This window comes from Xiphophorus hellerii, chromosome 10 (genome assembly GCF_003331165.1).
Source record: "Xiphophorus hellerii strain 12219 chromosome 10, Xiphophorus_hellerii-4.1, whole genome shotgun sequence".
In the NCBI taxonomy this organism is placed as follows: domain Eukaryota; kingdom Metazoa; phylum Chordata; class Actinopteri; order Cyprinodontiformes; family Poeciliidae; genus Xiphophorus; species Xiphophorus hellerii.
Window position 1 is genome coordinate 24,149,077 of NC_045681.1, and position 18,417 is coordinate 24,167,493.

The window sequence follows — 18,417 nt, forward strand, 5'->3', positions numbered from 1 at the left end:
TTTGCAGATTTATGACTAAACTGCTTTGAAAAGATGCTGAAGAGCCTTCAGGTTACAGACTCTCTAAAAATGTTGGCTCTTTACCAGGAAACTGACTGCAATCCCATAACTGGCAAAAATGACAAACATGTTATTTACTCAGAACTCTTTCCTGTCAGTCCTCTCCTCAATGCCCCCAAAAAGCCGACACTCAGCTGACCTCAGAGGATCATTTCTGCAGGTAAGAAGAGCAAATTATTGCAGATTTGATCTTCCATCAAAGTATTTCTGATTCTTTTTCACAGCAGTGTTACATCAACCCCTCAAACATTTACCTTTTATATTATATAGTGGTGACATACTGTCAGGTTTGCATTACTTAGTAAAGTTCAAATATGTTCTGCTTCAATGTTCAAGTTCACTATAGATGGTATTTATTGAGGTTTGAAGCTCCTACATCAGTCTGAGAAATAACTTCTGTGTTTGGACCTGATTCATCTGAACCACGTCCCACATAACCTATTTTTGGTCGATTGAAAACTAGCCAGAGGCTAAAATGTGACATTTACACGTAAATATTTATTCATTTGCTCTGTTCCTAATGCACATCATTTGATCTGAGTGGGGAAAGAAAAACATGATGAGGATTTGAACGTTTCAGATCCAGCTTCACCATCACAGCCTCCAGGCTCAGAGTCGCAGAGAGACTCCCTCACTGGGTCCGGAGTTGCAGCTTCCTGATAAAAGTGCCTCACTGCTCACACAGTTTCCACTGGACCGTCACTCGGCTCGGCAGACAGGGACAGATCAGGAAAATCCTTCTGATTCCACCTGAAACATTGCAGCTGCAGAGGCCCGTTCTGGTGGTTTCTCTCTCTGGTTTCAGAATGAACATGAACATTTATCAATACCAAATGTGGCAGAGCAATCAGAATAAGAGTAGAGACACGAATAGCCTAGTCAAACACTTACTCTAGATAATATTTTGGCCTGTTGTGCCTTGTGGTATCTTTGACAAGGACGGCTTTTTATCCACCAACTTCAGAAGATATTCCACATTCTTGACTGATCTACTGGAATAAAAAAAGATATCTATGGCATATATCTCTAATTTGATAATTTAGTCTTCTGCACTGTTAAAATTTCTTAATCTAAAAAAAATAAAAATCCAAGCAACTAAACTCTGCCTTATATTAAAGAATTGAATGTTTCATATGATCCTAACAGAGCATTAATGCTCTCAGGATGAAGGTTTACAAATGGTTTATGGTTTTTAAAAAGTAGAATGGGGTTTTCCACTTCCTGTCCATGATGTACACCCCCGTCTACTTTTGAGACTGGGGAAGGTGTTTTGATGCAGCTGGTGCTCGGAGTGGCTCCAGGTGTCCTGAACTAGCCTTACAGTTGTGTTGCTGCAGGTTTAGGTCACCACTATTCTGCATTTATGGCTTTTTGTTGCCATCAACTATTCTTTGCCGTTTTATCTCTGTAGAGGGAACAGCTGGTTCCACTTTCCTCCTAACACCTCAATGCAGTGAGCTGGGTTTCCTCTCCAAGCCTTTCACTGTAGAACAGGTTTATCATGAACTGAATCTGACTGGATTCCATTCCAGCTGGACTGAACCGGCATGATTTAAAACTCCACTTGGACGGACTGGGGTTTGATTACAAAATAATGTCCTGTAAAGTGTTTAGATATGTCACTTGTGATATGAAGACATATAATCTGCAGTGAGGTTTTTTTTAAGTTACTTTGTATTGAAGATCCATATTTGCAATCGAAGTTCATTTGTTTTATTTATTGTCTTTTTGTTTCACAAAAGAGGCAGCCCCTCCCCCCACTTGCATTTAGTGTGTATGCAATATAATGTACAGTTTTGTTATCATTATGGTCATGTAGTATTAATCATGGCTTTAGCCATTACCACTTCAATATTTTAGCTTAATGTGTCATAATAAAGGGACTGTATGATGCTCTTAGTAGAGCATAAGCCTCATTACACCGTTTTTACTGAGCAGAGACAAAATAAAAACAAAAACTGCCAAAACCTAACTAGTGCAGAAGTTACATTTAACTTGGTTATAGGTTTGTTGGGGAAATGGCGCAAAGTACTTTGATCTACAATTTAATAAAAAAATGGACGTGCTCATACAGCTTTTGTGTGCATGTGAATTCAGTGAAAAAGTTTGACTCACCAAACATAACCAGTCTTTGGTTGTTTCATATATGGAAATAATACATGTGTGACTCAAGCTGACCAAGAGGAGATAAACAGCTTGTGTGTTATTTGACCAAACCTGAATATAGTGGACGTGTGGGAAGTTTACCGTCTACATTTAAATGGAACGAGAAAATATGTTTGTTCAACAAGAAGGCTTCGGTACAATCAATCAATTCTCTATAATACAAAAGGTAAATAAATCCAACATATCAATCAACGTTTGTCATTCAACACAGCTTGTAAACAAAGTCCAAAGACAGAAATTACAATTTCTGACATTAACAAATGTATTTAAGGCTTTTACCTTACACAATGTATAAATTCAGACATGCTAAAATAAAAAGGTATAACAGCAGTTTCCTCAACTTCTTCCTAAAGTTGAAAAACAAAGAAAGAAATATCCTCCCCATACCCCATCCTCACAATCCCACCCCCAAAATCTAACCATATCCATTAGTGACTTGTGTCCAGAGAATATGGTCAAAACTCAACACAAATCCTTCTACAGACAAAGCAAGAGGATCCTGATACAGGCTTTTTACTTATAAAAATAACTGATAGTACAGTTCAAAACTCAACTTCACAGTATATTTCATGATGCTAGAAGACACAAACTGTATTTTTATCTTTTTTTAAAACTAAACACAAATGGTCCACAGTCGTGAAAGAAAAAAAAATAAAACGCTTTTCTTTCTGAACACCTTAAAAGAAAACAGGAGAAATAAATGCAATTTAGAGAGAAAACTCAAACGGTTTAAAAAGGGCGTCTTAGGCGTCAAGAGGGGACATTGTTGCAAAAAACAAAACAAAAACCCCCCAACAAATAAAGCAGATAAATGTCCTCAAGTCTGTCCAGGGTTAACATGGAGGTATCGCTCAACAAACCCATGTTCACACCACTGCATTCATCCGCCTCATTCAGAAACATGCCCCCCTCTGGTAGTCTGACCACAGGGTGGATTCGACAACAAAACAGGTGAGAAGTAAAAACATTGCAGCTGTGCAGATATGGTGACATCTTCAACATCTAAACATGAAGAGACTCAGTCTTTTTTACACAACACATTCTCCCTTTTGTTTCATTCTTATTTGAAGCATGTGGATAAGTGATTTCTGTTCCAAAGGGTTTGAGTCCTGAGTTCCGCTGAGCAGCAACTGAGATGTTTAAGCGCCAGGCTTGGTTTGTACTCAAATAACTATATATTATCATCTTTTAGTCCTAAATGTTTAACAGGTGATTTTGTTGTTTTTTTTTTTAACCGTAGGAGAATAATCGTAGATAAAGGAACACTGTTAAAATTTGTACTTTTGTACATTTAAAACAATAGTACTGTTTAAAAAAAAAACAAAAACAAAACTGATTTATTCCCAGTGAAGAAGCACCACTTCAAATAGTTTTGTGATATCATTCCTCTGCTGTTGTCAAATGTTGCAGGTGGGTGAGGGGTCTGTAAGGAGAAACAAACACGGAGTTGTTACATTGACTGAGCGTCTGAGCTGAGCTCCAGGTGGAATCTTTACAGCGGGTTGATACTCACAGTCACTGCTTGAGGCCACTGGAGCATCCGTGGAAGTCACCATTGGTTCGACCATTTCCTGAGAAACAGGACAACCTCTCAAGTCTAATTGTGACACGTAACATGTTTAACTTCAGTGAGCAGCTGTGAATGTGGCAGTACCTGTGTGTCCGTTGAGATGTTGGTGAGCTGAATGGTTTGAGAGGGCGTTGTGGTGAGGTGGGAGAGGCTGGTCCCTGCTGCCATCGCTGCAGTCTGTGCGCTGACGTTTCTCCGGTAAAAAGTCTTTGTCGTACCTGGAGTCCTTGGTGTCAGAGTGATGGCGCTTCCGGTTCTCTCTTTCTTTGCTGCTTCTGTTGGCGTGGCCCCGTCCAGAATCGGAGTCGCTGTCCCTGTGCCGCCTCTTCTTCTTTTTCTTCTTCCTGCTCTCGGTGGCTCTGTCTGAATCCGGGTCAGAGCTTCAAGTAGAGACAGGGAAAAACAAAACTAAACTGAATAATCCATTCGACAATCCAAGAGTCAGTCATTTTGTATGACACCCTCCCAAAAACAGGGGTGGAAATTAGCCCCGCCACTGGCCAAATGTGGGTAAAAGTATGAGGTGGCATGTAAATTGGAGCAACGCACCCGCCACGGTGGCAGGTTGACAATTTGAACAGGAAAAAAAAAAAAAGCTGTTCAGTTTGAACTTCTGTCCAGGCCCAGGGCAGGAGTGACTGACTGGACTACAGACTGATGCACATACTGTATATGGGACGGTCCTAGGCTGTCATAATTTAACAAAAAAGTATATCAAATATAATTTTTATTGACCACGGCAGCCCATTGGTTGATTTCATTGACGGACATTTGGCTTATCCAATGAAATCCCTCAGTTCTCCTTGGCCCGCCCCTCCCCACCGAAGTTATAAATAGCACCATTTCAGCTAACCGGAGTCCGAGAAAAGTGAGCGGATACGAGACGGGACGGGTCACAAAGTTACAACAACTAAAGCTAAAAAGCGCGTGAGCCCATTCAGAAAAATGTGTCAAACTAACCGATATGTTAATTACCACACAGTAACGTCACAGAGGGTATTACTACCGGAAAGGCGGGAAGGGAGAGAAGCTAAAGCGAGAGGGCAGGGGGTGATGTAAAATACAGTAGTTTCCCAGAAAAAAAGGGAGACTTGACAGGTATGGAGATAACACAGGAACAATGACGGCCCGTGGAATTAATAATGAACACATGAAAACGTAATAAGTAAGGAACAACAAATAGAACAGTTAGAAAACAGCTTTTGATACCATTTATGTTTAAAAATTACTAGACATGTCTTCAGTAAATACTATCTGGGGGAGTTGTATCCAAAATGTGGAAATGTTCAACATAGGAAACGATCGCAAGAATGTTGGGGTTGTGTAGCTGAAGTTTGCTGTTAGTAATTAAGTGAACTTATTGCACTACACCTCTGTTAAGGTATCCATGCTTTATGTTAAATTAGTTTGTATTTTATATATGTATGGTAAACTTATTTTGAGTAAATTGGTTTTCATAGAGTTAAGAATAAATTATGTATTTTATGTCATTTGCTTGTACTGGTGGGGTTTGTAATTGAAAGAAAAAAAAACAAAACAGTGGCCGGTAAAAAATCTTTTTTAATTTCTACCTCTGCCCAAAAACAGCACCATATTTTTTCTCCCCAGCTGTTTGGAGGAAAGAAAAACGTTACTGTGCTGCTCAGCTGGAAGAATGTAACTGCTCCTCTAATGCTTGCAAGAAGAAAAGAAAATCTGCCATACTACAACTATTCCTGCTCACCAAATCCATGAGCTGTCAGTGTGGAAACATAAGGAGCGCCATTTATCACTCTTAATAAGGTAATGCAGTTTAAATAAGGCCCATATGCAAAGTCAGCAAACAAAAGCTGTGACTCTGTTACAATTAAAAGCCAGAATACACAAACGTTTGATCATTTGCACAATTAACAATTATTACTACTAAAAGTAGATTTTTTTCCTAGATTTTCAATATACATAACAAATACACATTAAAAATAACATGAACAAGTCTAGTCAGAGCGTTTTTAGTTATTTACAGATTCAGAATGTGTAGATTTTATGCTTTCCAGTGTTGTCAAACTATGGCTGAAACGATTCCTTGAGTGATTTGAGATCTCGATTGTTAAAATTCTTTGGGGCAAATTAGCTACCTTGAAGGTTCGTTAAATTATGTTTTACTATTTATCGAACTGTGTTCCAACTGGGTAATTATTTATGTTGTACAATGCTTTCACTTCCACCTGTGAGTTGTTGACGACTGAGAAGTGCTAGCAACATAAAGTCCAGTTTTCAAGTGGGTTGACTAATGTGTTGGAGATGTTCATGAGTCATGTGTTTACTTCAAACTTGCAACTTATTGGGTGAATCCAAAACAAAAGCGCGTGTTTAGCCAATAAAGCCCAGTATGTTGATCAGCTATGAGTTTACTCTGAAACACGCTCAAATTTACTCTGTAAATAAGCTGAATTCAAACATTATGTTTACAATTTTTAAACCTCTGAAATTGCTATTTAAAGCATGGATTGGTTTCTTCATGACTTGAACTAGTATGCTTTGCAAAAAAAACAGAAATTGGTGGAAGTTATCCTTTATTCTCCAGTTCCTCTTTTGACTTGTTTATACATTTGCAGTGGTGCTTCACATATTACTTGGGCTGCATGATAATTGGAAAATGTAACTGTGATTTTATAGGTGAATATTGTGGAAGTTGTGAAAGTTTTACCTTTCTGAGTTGTCGGGTTGATCTGTTCTGACCCACTCTACAGAACAAGTCTACAACAGCCTGACCTAAAAGCCTGAGTGTCCTAGAACTTTTTGACTCGGCCACATTGAGCCATCTAAACATTTTCAAATATAAGACACTTGAGTCCTAACATTAGGCAGCATCATGCTGTTGCTAGGGGACAAACCTTGATTTGAGCAGGTCTTACCTGCTCTCGTGGTGCATGTCTTTATCTTTTGACTTCTTCTTCTTCTTGCTTTTTTTGTGTTTTTTGGAGCGGCGGCCCTCTGAGCTGTCCTCTCTCTCCTTTCTTAGATGAGCAGCTGGCCTCTTGTCACTCGGCTCCTCCCTCTTAAGAGTGGAGTTAAAATTACAGAGGCGGTCCCAGGGGGGGGAAACCTTGGACTTGTTTATTTCTAGAGCAGTAGCAGCTGGGGAGGAACTCCTTTCTTCCCTATCCCACCCATTCCTTTTGTCCTTCATTGCCCAGGATTCCCGACTGTCCTTTTGCGACCGCCAGTAGCTGTGACACTCTTGAGGTTGTGGATATCCCCTCCTCTCATGGCTCCCATCATACTTGTGGTAGTAATGGCTGGAATGGTACGAGCGCCGGTCGCGATCATGCTCCCAGGAGTGCGAGCCGAGTCGTTCCTTGCGGCGGTCGAAGTCCCAGTAGCTCCGTTCGGGAGGAAATCGATCCCTGTAGGAGCGATGGTGATCCCGGTAGTCTCGCCTATACCGATGGCGATCGCTGTAACTTTCTCGTGGTGGACTTCTGTCCCTGTAGTGTTTGTCTCTGTCTTTGCTATAGTCAGAGTAGAATCTGTCTCTGTCCCTGTCATGGGAGGACTGCCTTTCATGGCCTCTAGAACCAGGCTTGGACTGGCTCTGCCCCTTGTTCTCCGTGCCACCGTCCGTCCGTGCTGATGGACCGTTGGTCTGCGAGGAATCCTTAACTTCTTCCTCGGTTTTGCTAATGTTTTGAGCAGCTGTAGAGATCCCATTAACACTTTGACAGCAGACTGGCTCTGAGGGGAAGGCTGACAGGTCTCTGGGTGCAACAGCGTGTGTCTTGGAAGTAGTAGCTGAAGGTGAGGAGCTAACAGGAGAGGATGAGGTGTGGTGAGGAGGAGGAAGAGGTTCAGGCAGCGTTTTAGCCCTTTCATCAACAGCAGCAGAGAGGGGCTCTCTTTCATTAGCAGCAGGAGGAGCGCTCTGAGCTGAACAGGTCTGCGATGAGGCTGGATCAACCAGCTCTTTGCTGGGAACACAAAGAACAGAACTGTTTGAGATAAGCTTCATGGTTCACAGAGTATCTGTAGTAGGGATGTACTGATGCACTTTGTTCACTTCCGTTACCAATACAGATATCTAAGGTTTAGTATTGGTAGATACAGTTTTTTTTTTGTTTTGGACAAGAGTTTCTTTTTTGGATAATGTGTAGTTATTTAATTTCCATGAGGGAACAATAAAGTATTTTTGAATTTAAATTTCAAATAATAAATCATGACGTTGCTCGGGGGACAAAACATAGAATTAGACTGAATAGATGTGTGTTTATGGATCAGGGAGATTGCAAAGATTTAGGGGATAAAAAATCAGTTGAAAAAAATAAGGCAATTATTAATTGCAGCATCTTGCAAGAGCATTCAAATTAATATATATTTTGTGAGTTTATGTGACAAACCATGTTGAGTTTGTATTTGGTCCCATTTACTCCATCCCATATTGTCTAAATAAAGTGAGCTTGCCTTCCGTCAGAGGTCACCTGATCAGAAAGGAGAGTCCCATCATGTTTAGTCTCAGTATTAACACTGAATTCTTTACTGACATAAAAATATAACAAAATGTTGTCAAATGTGCAAAGCTGGTAAATAAATGCCCCGTAAGTTATGCAGATGGAATTGTAGCAACTGGTTGCTCTTCCATTTGCTACAATTGAATTTTTATCACAATTCATTTACCAGAGTATCGACTCAAGAATGCTGAATGAATCTGCACAGCACACTTTTCAGATGTTTGTTTGAACAAATGCTGAAAGTTATTTATTTTATATTAGAAATATCTAATCACGTATCCTTATTTAAAAAAAAGCTTCTCCCATACTTCAAGCTTGAGACAAAGTTAATTATATTATAAAAGGCTGTTTACTAAATGCCTACATTTAAGTTTGCTTTGTGATAATAAAAAAAACTAGTTAAAGGTGTTATTTTTCATTTGCTTTTGTAGCTTAAAAAAACATTAAATAGATCAAATGTTTCCTTATTAAAAACAGGAACTACTGACTCTCTCTTTTACATATTTCTTTTACTGACTTCTACAGAACAGGACAATTTTACATTTGATTATGGACTTGATCTGCAGAATAACTGATAGATCACTGATTACTAAAATAGTTATTTACGAATAGCCCTAAAATGCTTTGAGCCTTAGGACTGTAACATGTTTATAGGTGAATAAATACTTATGCAAAGGACTTTGTTGTTATATGTTGAAATGTAAACATGAATCAGACACAATCTTACTTGGGTTCATTGTGGTCACTGCCAAGTCCATTGGCAACAGCATTCACAGCTGAACTGTCCTGATTATGGATGGATCCCTGAGGAGCAACACAACGCCGTTACTACTGACATCACACTATTCTAGCAACAGATCATTTGCATATTTTACAGATCACACATGCATAATTTACCTTCTCATGTGTGTTGTGTCCGTTAACTTTGTGGTGCCCATTAAATTGTCCATTTTGGTTTGTTTTCATAAATTCAGAGGTTGACCCATTCACTTCACTGCTGTTATAACAGACATCTATTTCACCATTTGTGTTTTTAGAAGAAGAGGCACACACATCTCCTGTTCCATTAGTTCCCTTCGTCTGAGGCTTGGATATGCAGCCAGCATCCTGAGTGGTACCGTTCTCCTGGTCGGATTCTTCAGAGGACTCTTGACTGTACGGCACCAGTAAAGACGACCCGTTGCCCCTGGCGGGTTGGTCGCCGTTACTGCTGGGTGTGCCGTTAAAGTGGTTTAGCTGACGCGGAACAAAGTGAACGTCTGAGGTAGACTGCGAGGAAGATAACGAGCTAGAGGAGGAGCTGCTTGCAGAGGATGGGTGGCTGTAGGCGGATGAGGAAGATGCTCGGTTCTGTTTGCCTTGTCCAATAAAAAACGAAAGCTTCTGTCGTTTCTCTTGGTCTGGGATGGATGTGGGTCGGCTGATTGAGTGGGAGATTGAGGAAGAAGCCAGGCCGTGGCTGGGTTTGCCAACTGAACTGCTGCTGGCCTTAGAACTGCTGGGATAGTCCCTCAAAGACCCATTCCCATTAACATGGAGAGTGTTCTGAGGCACAAAAAAAACAAAGAACAAAAGAGGATCACATGCTTGAATCTTTAATAATAACTAATCCTCAAACATCAGAGGGAACTCTTTAGCCCTACCTTGGTCATGTGTGGTGGTAGTTGGGGGCCGATGAAGCCAGTGTTGCCGTGGTGAACGGCGGTGTGGATACGAGGGGTTACCACCGGCCGGGGAGACGACTGACCAGACATACCTGGGTTATGGCTCACATTGCTGAATTCCCCAGTTTTCTTCACATTACACGACCTGGCAACAACAAAATGCAAGCCAATATTTTATTCAGCATTTTTGAATTTTTTTTTTTTAAAGTTGCATCTGAAATATCTTTTATTACTAAACTATAATATTACAATAGCAATAAAAGAACAAAGTAAAAAATGTCAGAATCCTTAGATAATTTTACACAAATATCCACTTTGGTTACTTATAATATCTCACTGATAGAAGATATGGTAAAACTCTTTATGTGCCTCTCAACCTGCCTGCTTGGTGATGTGCTGAACCCTAAATATAATTTTATTGCCTTGTAAATCTTTTGTAGATTATGTCAATATCTACATTTATTGACCCTTAGATAGACAGGACAAACTCATAAATAATATATTATGTTAATAACTACAAGTCATTGTAAGGTTACAGTCTGCATTATAAAATTTGAAGTAAATGGATTCTTTTAGAGGTGCACTTATCACAGCACCCAGTCCTGTCCTATTCCTGTTCATTTCCAGTTCAACATTATATTTGACAATCAAATTATTATCTATTTAAAAAAATGTTATGATCTTTTGGAGGGAGGCCCACCTCATCTTCTAACTTACTTACAGACTTATTGATTCAGTGAAATAACTTTCCATTTAAATCCGCCAGGAATGTGGATAAATTGGGGATTAACAGTGTTAGATGTGAGCAGAAAATGCTGGTCATACATCACTTCTTTAGAGAACAAACACTTTGAGCAGCGATGAACTGAAACCAAATCTCACAAGCATCATTGTTGCCATTTCTAAATAAACATCCTAACCTTAACTGCTTCAACAGTTGGTCATTTTTAAATTGCTTCTACATATTTTAATATAAAAACACCACCTAACGTTTGTTAATATTAATATTTCCATCCCAATTTCTTAACCTATTGGAGGGTTGGAGTCTTTTTATCACAATTCATTTTACCTACAATGAATATTCTGTTCTGTCCAAATTTCCTATTTGTAATGTTGGACCCTTGCTGAGTCATGGTTTACTCACTTAATGTAGAAAAGGACGTAGGCCTGTTGGTTGAGGACTGAGCGGATGTCGCTCACAGAGACAGACGAGTCGTTCATCTGGTACCACTGACCATTGCTGGCCTGTCACAAAACACAGAGGAACACTTTGATTCCATTTCAGAAAATGAAATGAAACGTTAAAACATAATGAAAGCAGCTAAACATTCAGCACAAACAAAGCAAAGCTGAACTATGCATTTGCAGGTTGATGCGTTGTGTGTTCTACTGCACACATCCACTGTAGGTGGATGTGTGCACAAGGCCAAAGCAGCATTCTGACAGATGATTCACCTTAATGTAGCAGAAGTAATGGCCAGCGTGGCAGCTGAAGCCGGAGTGGACCAGCACAGCGTACAGGCCGTAGATCTGAGGCTCTCCTTGAGACTGGGACATGAAGGGCCGCAGCTCCAGGTACTCTGGATATTTAACATCCTAGTAAAGACATAAAAAACTGTTGACTTTGCTCCGTTTCGCTAATCGGGACCATCATTATTGAAAATGATGCATATTGTAGCTAACAGCAATAAAAAGCACATTATCTACAGGTATTTTGACAGAGCTCTGGTCCGTGAGCGTCCACAAGGGACAGGTATGCTTTTATTTACATTTATTTATTTACAACTGATTTTTTATAATCCTCATTATCACTTTTATTTGAAAAACATGAGAATTTTTTGAGGGACTCATTATTGCACTCTACTGTTAGTGCTGCGGATACTTTCTAATGCTATTCTTACATGAAGGTCTTAAAGGGCCGGTGCAGTATGTGATGTAATACACAGGAAGCTCTGTACCTTTGTGATTTTTCCTCCAGTGAAGTTTGCAAATCGTTTTAGTGAGAGAGTGAGCACATTAGGACTGCGGTGGATTGTGAATCTCTTTGAGGCTGTAACCATTTTTTTGCACCTGAAAAAAAAAAAAAGAAATTTGTTTTAATTAACATATTGATGCATAAACAGAAACATAAAAAATCAAGATCTGTGCTTAGAGGCTTCAAGAGTTACTTGGTGCACTTGTAGGCGTTTTCTCCATCCAGCTGTTCTGGTTTGACAAATTGCTCCAGAGCTTTGGAGACACTGGGTGCTGTCTACATGGAGGAAAAAACACAAAATCAAACATGTTATAGGTTCAGTATTAAGAAACAATTATTTGGATTTGTTTGTCAATGGTGACAACAGATGTGGTCAGATTACCTTAATTTCCAGCGTGATGTCCAGAAAAGGATCAAATGTATCAGAAACTGATTTGCAGTTCAGACATTTCACTGAAAAAGAAACATTAGAAAGTTAACCAAATAACAAGGTTCAACAATTTTTCTGCCAAAAACAAAGAAAAAACAGGACAACAAATCAGCATTAATATCTCACCTCTGGACCTGAGGTACCCTCCAAACACTTGATGGATGAAAGTGGTGGCCTGCGTTTGCCTGTCCAATCTGCCACACAAGAAATGAGAGATGTAATTTCATAAATGAGTCATGAATGTACTTGCATGTGGCTACAGAAGAACAGCTGCACATCTCCTGAATATCTAACAGACAGAGATCCTTCAAATACAACCCAATACAACCCTTCTGGCACAGCAGAAAGTGAAGAGGCAGTCCATTAATGTTCTTCACCTTGTGTTGTTTGAAATATTTTGGTTTTAGGTAAATTGAAGAATTAACAAATGTCAAATGTTTTCGTGTATCATATATAACGCGACGCAATTACCCAAAATAAACATTGACAGAAAAATAGAGCTCACGCAACAAAACCAAAAATATGATCATCATATGCCATAAATCTTAAGATTTGTAACTATGGCAAAATAACTTTCACAAAAATAGCTTATAGATTGGGGAAATATTAATTTGTTGAACACAAAGTGTCATTTTAAATAACAGCCAACTGATTTAATATTTTTTTTGTAAGGGTGCACTGATTGCAGTTTTCTGCTCTGTCACTGATCTTTAAAATCCTGACTTGCTGATTCTGATTTTGGCCCACATCTTTTTTTTTTTAATAACTGGTGCTGTCGGGTGTTATAAGGTTACACACCTTTAAGGATCCAATCTCACTTTATTGGAAAACACTAAACAAACTTGTATCAACTGCACATGAAGTATTGCTCTCAGATAAAAATAAAAAGTTTAGAGTATCTCTGTCCAAACGACTAAGAAAATAAAAAATTTAAAAAAACAAAAAAAACACCCCCGTTTTTTAAGTCTGTAATTTTTCACATCTTAACTTGAACAGGTTAGAAACTAAATACCTGTTTCGAGCCTCTTACCAAAACTAAAGAGCACAGAAGTATTTATTTGTATAAAATCAAAAGGTTTGTGATTTATTGATGACTAACAAAATAACTTAAACCACTAATAAAGTGTCCTAAGTTTATTAGGACACTTATAAACTTATACTATACTAATACTTATAAACTTTATTAGGACACTTATAAACACTTATAAAGAATTTTGTTTTTCTTGTGGTACAAAAAAAAATTGCCCAAATGCAGCAGCTTTATGACTATTTAAATGTAGATAAGATTGGTTTTTACATGCAAGTATTAGTGCACCTCTAGTTATTTTGCTTTTTATAAATCAGTCAAGTCTGAGGAACAGATTCATTTTGACTGGAAAATGTACAAGTGTCCATCTGAACTCAGTTCCTCAACTGCAATTGTAATTAAATTTAAGATTTTTCCATTAGTAGTAAAAGAAAATTTATGAATGGTGTCTTTGGCCAAAAACACAGACTTGATAGAGATCCTTAATTAAACAGAACTCTGTGGTCCACCGCGGGGTAAAAATACCACCTTTAAAAAATGCTATAATTAGCCACGAGTGTAATCACACTCACTTGGTTCCAGGTAAGCAGGACTTTTGCATAGCGTCCACTGTGTACCGCAGGAACTCATGAGCATCCTCCTGGCTTCCATAGCGGAAGTGCTTTGCAATTCCTTTTGAAGGGGGGAAGAGTACATTCATAACAAAATCATCAAAATGCAAGGAAATATCTGGCTGTGATTAAGCACAGGACTGTTCCATTGTTGCTTGTTTCATAATTGGTTACTTTATTATGTTTTTTATCCTGTGAAGCACTTTTTATTGGTGTAGCACCTTAATGAAATGTGCTACACAAATAAACCTGGCTTGAAAACATAAGAAAAAAGTTGTTTTTTTTTCCATCTGCCAATTCCATCACAATCAGAAGATTTCCCTCCATAAATGAAAAGAGGTGACAGTAGTTTTAGCACCAACACCACCTACTTACTTTTAAGCTCATTGAGGACACCGATGGGCTTAATGACATTCCCAGAGTTAGCAAAAACCTGAATGATGTGGTTTTGCATGGTGCACATCATGCAGAATCCAGGCTCATGACCTAAAAGAGAAAGATTAATACATAAAACTACATTAAAAATGCTCAAAAAACTAAGATAACTGATTATTTTTAGGTCAATCTGTTGCAATAAAAACACCAAAAGACTGAGCCTACAGGTTTTGGAGTGCTCCCTTGACAGCATGAAGTTGGCTAGCGGTGGAGTGTAGGTGAGGCACTGCAGGGCTGAGTTGAGGAAGCATGTGTTCCCCATGTTCTGCAGGCCGGCACCAATGCGGTGAACTTGGATCCACTTCAGGCTGAGCCACTCTGGAGGAAACAGGACCTTCTGAGGCAGCTCTATGCCATCTTCACTGCTCATCACTGGGCAAACATGACAAGAGCTACAATCACAATCAGTGCAGAAAGTTTCTTTTGTTTCTAATTTTAGCTCAACCCAGCGACTGCATCACAGGCTTAAGTTGATTGATTGTGCTCCTGCTTTTAAACTAGCTGTTATGTAACTGGATGAATGAAAGAGCTGAAGGAGAACAAAACGCCCACATGAAGCAACGCGTCACACATGAGAAAACCATAAGCAGAGTGCAGCTTTTTAATTATTCACAAGTCATAATACAACCAATTTTACTTTGTTTTGTAGAAATACCAGCATATATATTTCTGAAGTGCGTCCTGTATATTTGTGTACAAGTCAACACTGTAAATCACCATTTTTCACTAGACTAGAAAAACAAACTATTAGCTAAAGCTGGTTTGGTGTGTATTCGTCCTGTTTGATCACATGCATCAGGTAACTCGGTGTTTGCTCTGACAGAGGTGTGTGTCACTCATGCAGGTTCAGGTGTTTCCCCGTACCTTGGTCCTTGGGGCGGTCCATAGAGGCGGGTGTGCCGTTATAGACGGCAGCACCGGGGGTCGGACCCAGGCAGCCTCCTGAAGGCTTGAGCCTGGGAGAGTCGCCGGGCATGCTGGGACCCACTGCCCAGCTGCTGGAACAACTGCCGTCCATCCCCACGTCTCCACTGGTGAAGGATCGGTTAAATCCAACTGACTCGTGGTCAGATTTTTCTGACAATCTGTCAACTATGGTCATTGTTCATAGCTGCATAGACACAAACAGAATCATACAACTTTAAAAGCTGCAGACAAGATAAGAATACAGCTTTAATCTGTAGTATTTGGAAAGAAGCAACAGCAAGAATAAAGGTATCAATAACAAAACAATTTGACATTAGGCCAATAATAGGACTTAATTTTCTGTGAAAAAGATAAAGCTGTACATCTAAGCTTACAGCTGTTTTGGGAGAAAAAGGACGTCAGGAACAGAAGAAGGACGTCTGGTACAACTTCCTTTGGTTTGGAACGACCAGAGGGACTAACAGCTAGCGGTGGGCATTTATTAGGATTAATTACTTATAATAATTAGAATTTATTGTTGTCATGATGAATTCCACTTAATGTTGTTTAACCACTCGCCCTCCAAACTGTTTGGATTACTAGTTATGCTTTTCTTTTTTTTTTTTTTACACTGTTCATTCAATAAATCTGAAAATATGACTAGATGCAGTTACTGTGTGTGGTCTAGTGATACAAATCACACTTTTCCTAAAGAAACCGATTACTAGTGGGAATGTTTTCAGGAGAAGTATTTGTGTTGCTATGATTGCTGTGCCATGCAGTTACAGCCACACATTTACCTAAAACATAGTAATAAAAAGTTCTTAATGTAATTTTTATTGTTATCACAATAATACCACAAACTATTGTGGTAAAACTTTAAGTCCATAACAACCACCCCTACTAAAGACAGATATGGTGTGCCTGTATTGAAGATGAATTTGGAGAAGACATGGCAGCTCTCCTGACATTTTGTGGTTTGTTACTAAGGAAATCAGTGGGTATTGTAGGGACCAGCACCGCTCGCGACCCACTAGGGATAAACATGTAAGAAAATGGATGGATGGATTAAGCTTTGGCTAGTTACAGGTATAAACTGTACTTCAAAACGTTTGCATTTTCAGTCATACTGTTCTTAGAATTTAAATTGAGTTGAATAAGAATCCAGAAACAGACTGGAAGAGCACAAAAAAGCTTCAAATGAAATACTTTTGGTTGTTGCTTATTTTAACCCAAACAAAGCAGGAATTCTCAATTTTGATACATTTAATGAATATTAGGAATAAATGATTTGGCAGTATTTGACCTGCCATCCTTAGCCGATTCTCATCTATGGCCGACTGATAAGTGCGTCAATAATATGTATTTAAGATTACATATGAAAATCCCTGTACATGGTAAACATAAGTTAATTCAACATTTTAGTAGTAGGACAAAATGTGTTGCTATTTTGTTGTTTTTTTAAAAAAAGCAGTAAGATTGTATAAAACTGAGATTTTTGTAGTGATAATTTGTATCGATTCACTGAAGACAATATTTATTCAGCAGTATGGTGAATCAAAACTTTGGATTAAAGAAAATGTTTTAGACAATTCAAGACTTGAACTTGGCATCACAGGAAAACAAACAAAAAAAAAAATCACTAACTGTCCTGATCAGTTTGCCGCTGACATAGTACTTGCTATTTTTTCCCTTCAAAACTAAATTATGTATGACTATTTCACAATGTGAAATAATCATACATAACCATTGAAAAAAATGAGCAAAGTAGCTCAAAAAAATCTTTTTTTTTATTTATTTAGACTTTAAATGAAACAAATATTTAAAGTCTACATTTGTTTTACGCGTCTGTAAAAAAATATCTAAAGATTTGGCGTATCAAGAAGAAAAAGTAAATATTACCTGTTAAAATTGATTAAATTTGAAACTTGTTACGGGCGAAAGGGTTCCCAACTACCCCTGGAAGTTACACAACCCAGACGGGAACATTTCCTCGTTAGAAGCACGTTAAACTGCAGCTGTTCCCTCCCACCCGCTCCAACAGACACACTTACATTGGCTAACAGACGGTAGCAAGGCCTTTAACACGCAGCGCCTTTAAAACCGAAAGAGAACACGCAGTAACGCTCAGCTCACGTAAGAGGGGTCCAGATGTGTGTACATTTTTTTGCGAACATTGGAAAAAGACGGAGTTGTGATGAATAATCTGTTGCCAAACATTATAAAGGAGGCGGAGGATAGAAACGACAGCAGCGGCACAATTCCGGCTAATGCGGCTAACGGAGCAAGCTAGCTAGCAGTCTTAGTTGATGCTAGCCGACACCGTGATGAGTCCCGTGGCTAAGAAGTAGCATGTTAAAGAGACCTTGGCGGGCATGGTTTTAAATTGTACCGACTTCCATCAGTGTGGAGATTACAAACAGGTTGTCTAGTAGGATTATTGAAGAATGGGCTCCACACCGGCGGCTGTGTGCGTTTACTGCGTTGCTCTCCGACATGACATAGAGAACCGGTGTTGGGCTACTACAGCGAATTCCAGCGGTTTGGGCCAACTAATGTACCTCTGTTATCCACCAGTTCTAACATTAGACCGTAAAAACAAATCAGCACTCACCTGGAGTCTGTTATGAACACCTTAATAGCGGTTTTAAATCCATTTCTTATTTCCAGCGGGTGTCCGCCGGTGAACAATGACGTAGCTAATTGCCCCACGGCTACATCCGGGTACCTGCCATGAAACGACGTCTGTGATAGGTCCATCCGACACATATCCGTGAAGAACGTGTTTCGGAAATATCCGACGCATGTTCTTAACTCTGACCTTATTGTGCCTTTTCCACTACAGTGACAATCTAGCAAGCACTACAAACACGAATATTTCAGCACAACTACGATGAAATGATATTTTCCGAAAACTTTTGTGGTCAGAGCAAATCGCATTACATGTAGCCTGTACAAAATCATCTTTTAAAAACTGAGATTGAATAAACTTGCGATAAGAGCATAAAAAGATGTTAGAAAAAAAATCAAAGTACTTTTACATTGTACGGAGCTCCGTAACATTGAAACTATCCTGTGAATGGGAGACT

The 18,417-nt window shown here is 39.1% G+C and overlaps 1 protein-coding gene across 1 annotated transcript; it reads right to left on the reverse strand.

Moving 5' to 3' along the window:
* Positions 1-1,763: 1,763 nt before the first annotated feature.
* Positions 1,764-18,260, reverse strand: usp42 (ubiquitin specific peptidase 42). Its single transcript, XM_032573782.1, has 18 exons — positions 17,943-18,260; positions 15,287-15,533; positions 14,588-14,794; positions 14,363-14,473; positions 13,949-14,048; positions 12,476-12,543; positions 12,302-12,372; positions 12,113-12,195; positions 11,903-12,014; positions 11,400-11,540; positions 11,089-11,189; positions 9,924-10,089; positions 9,178-9,825; positions 9,008-9,084; positions 6,691-7,743; positions 3,881-4,176; positions 3,740-3,797; positions 1,764-3,649 (listed from the first exon to the last, which is right to left on the reverse strand). The coding sequence occupies exons 2-17, from the start codon at positions 15,522-15,524 to the stop codon at positions 3,742-3,744; spliced, it is 3,528 nt and encodes a 1,175-aa protein (XP_032429673.1). The 5' UTR covers positions 15,525-15,533; positions 17,943-18,260; the 3' UTR covers positions 1,764-3,649; positions 3,740-3,741.
* Positions 18,261-18,417: the final 157 nt, after the last annotated feature.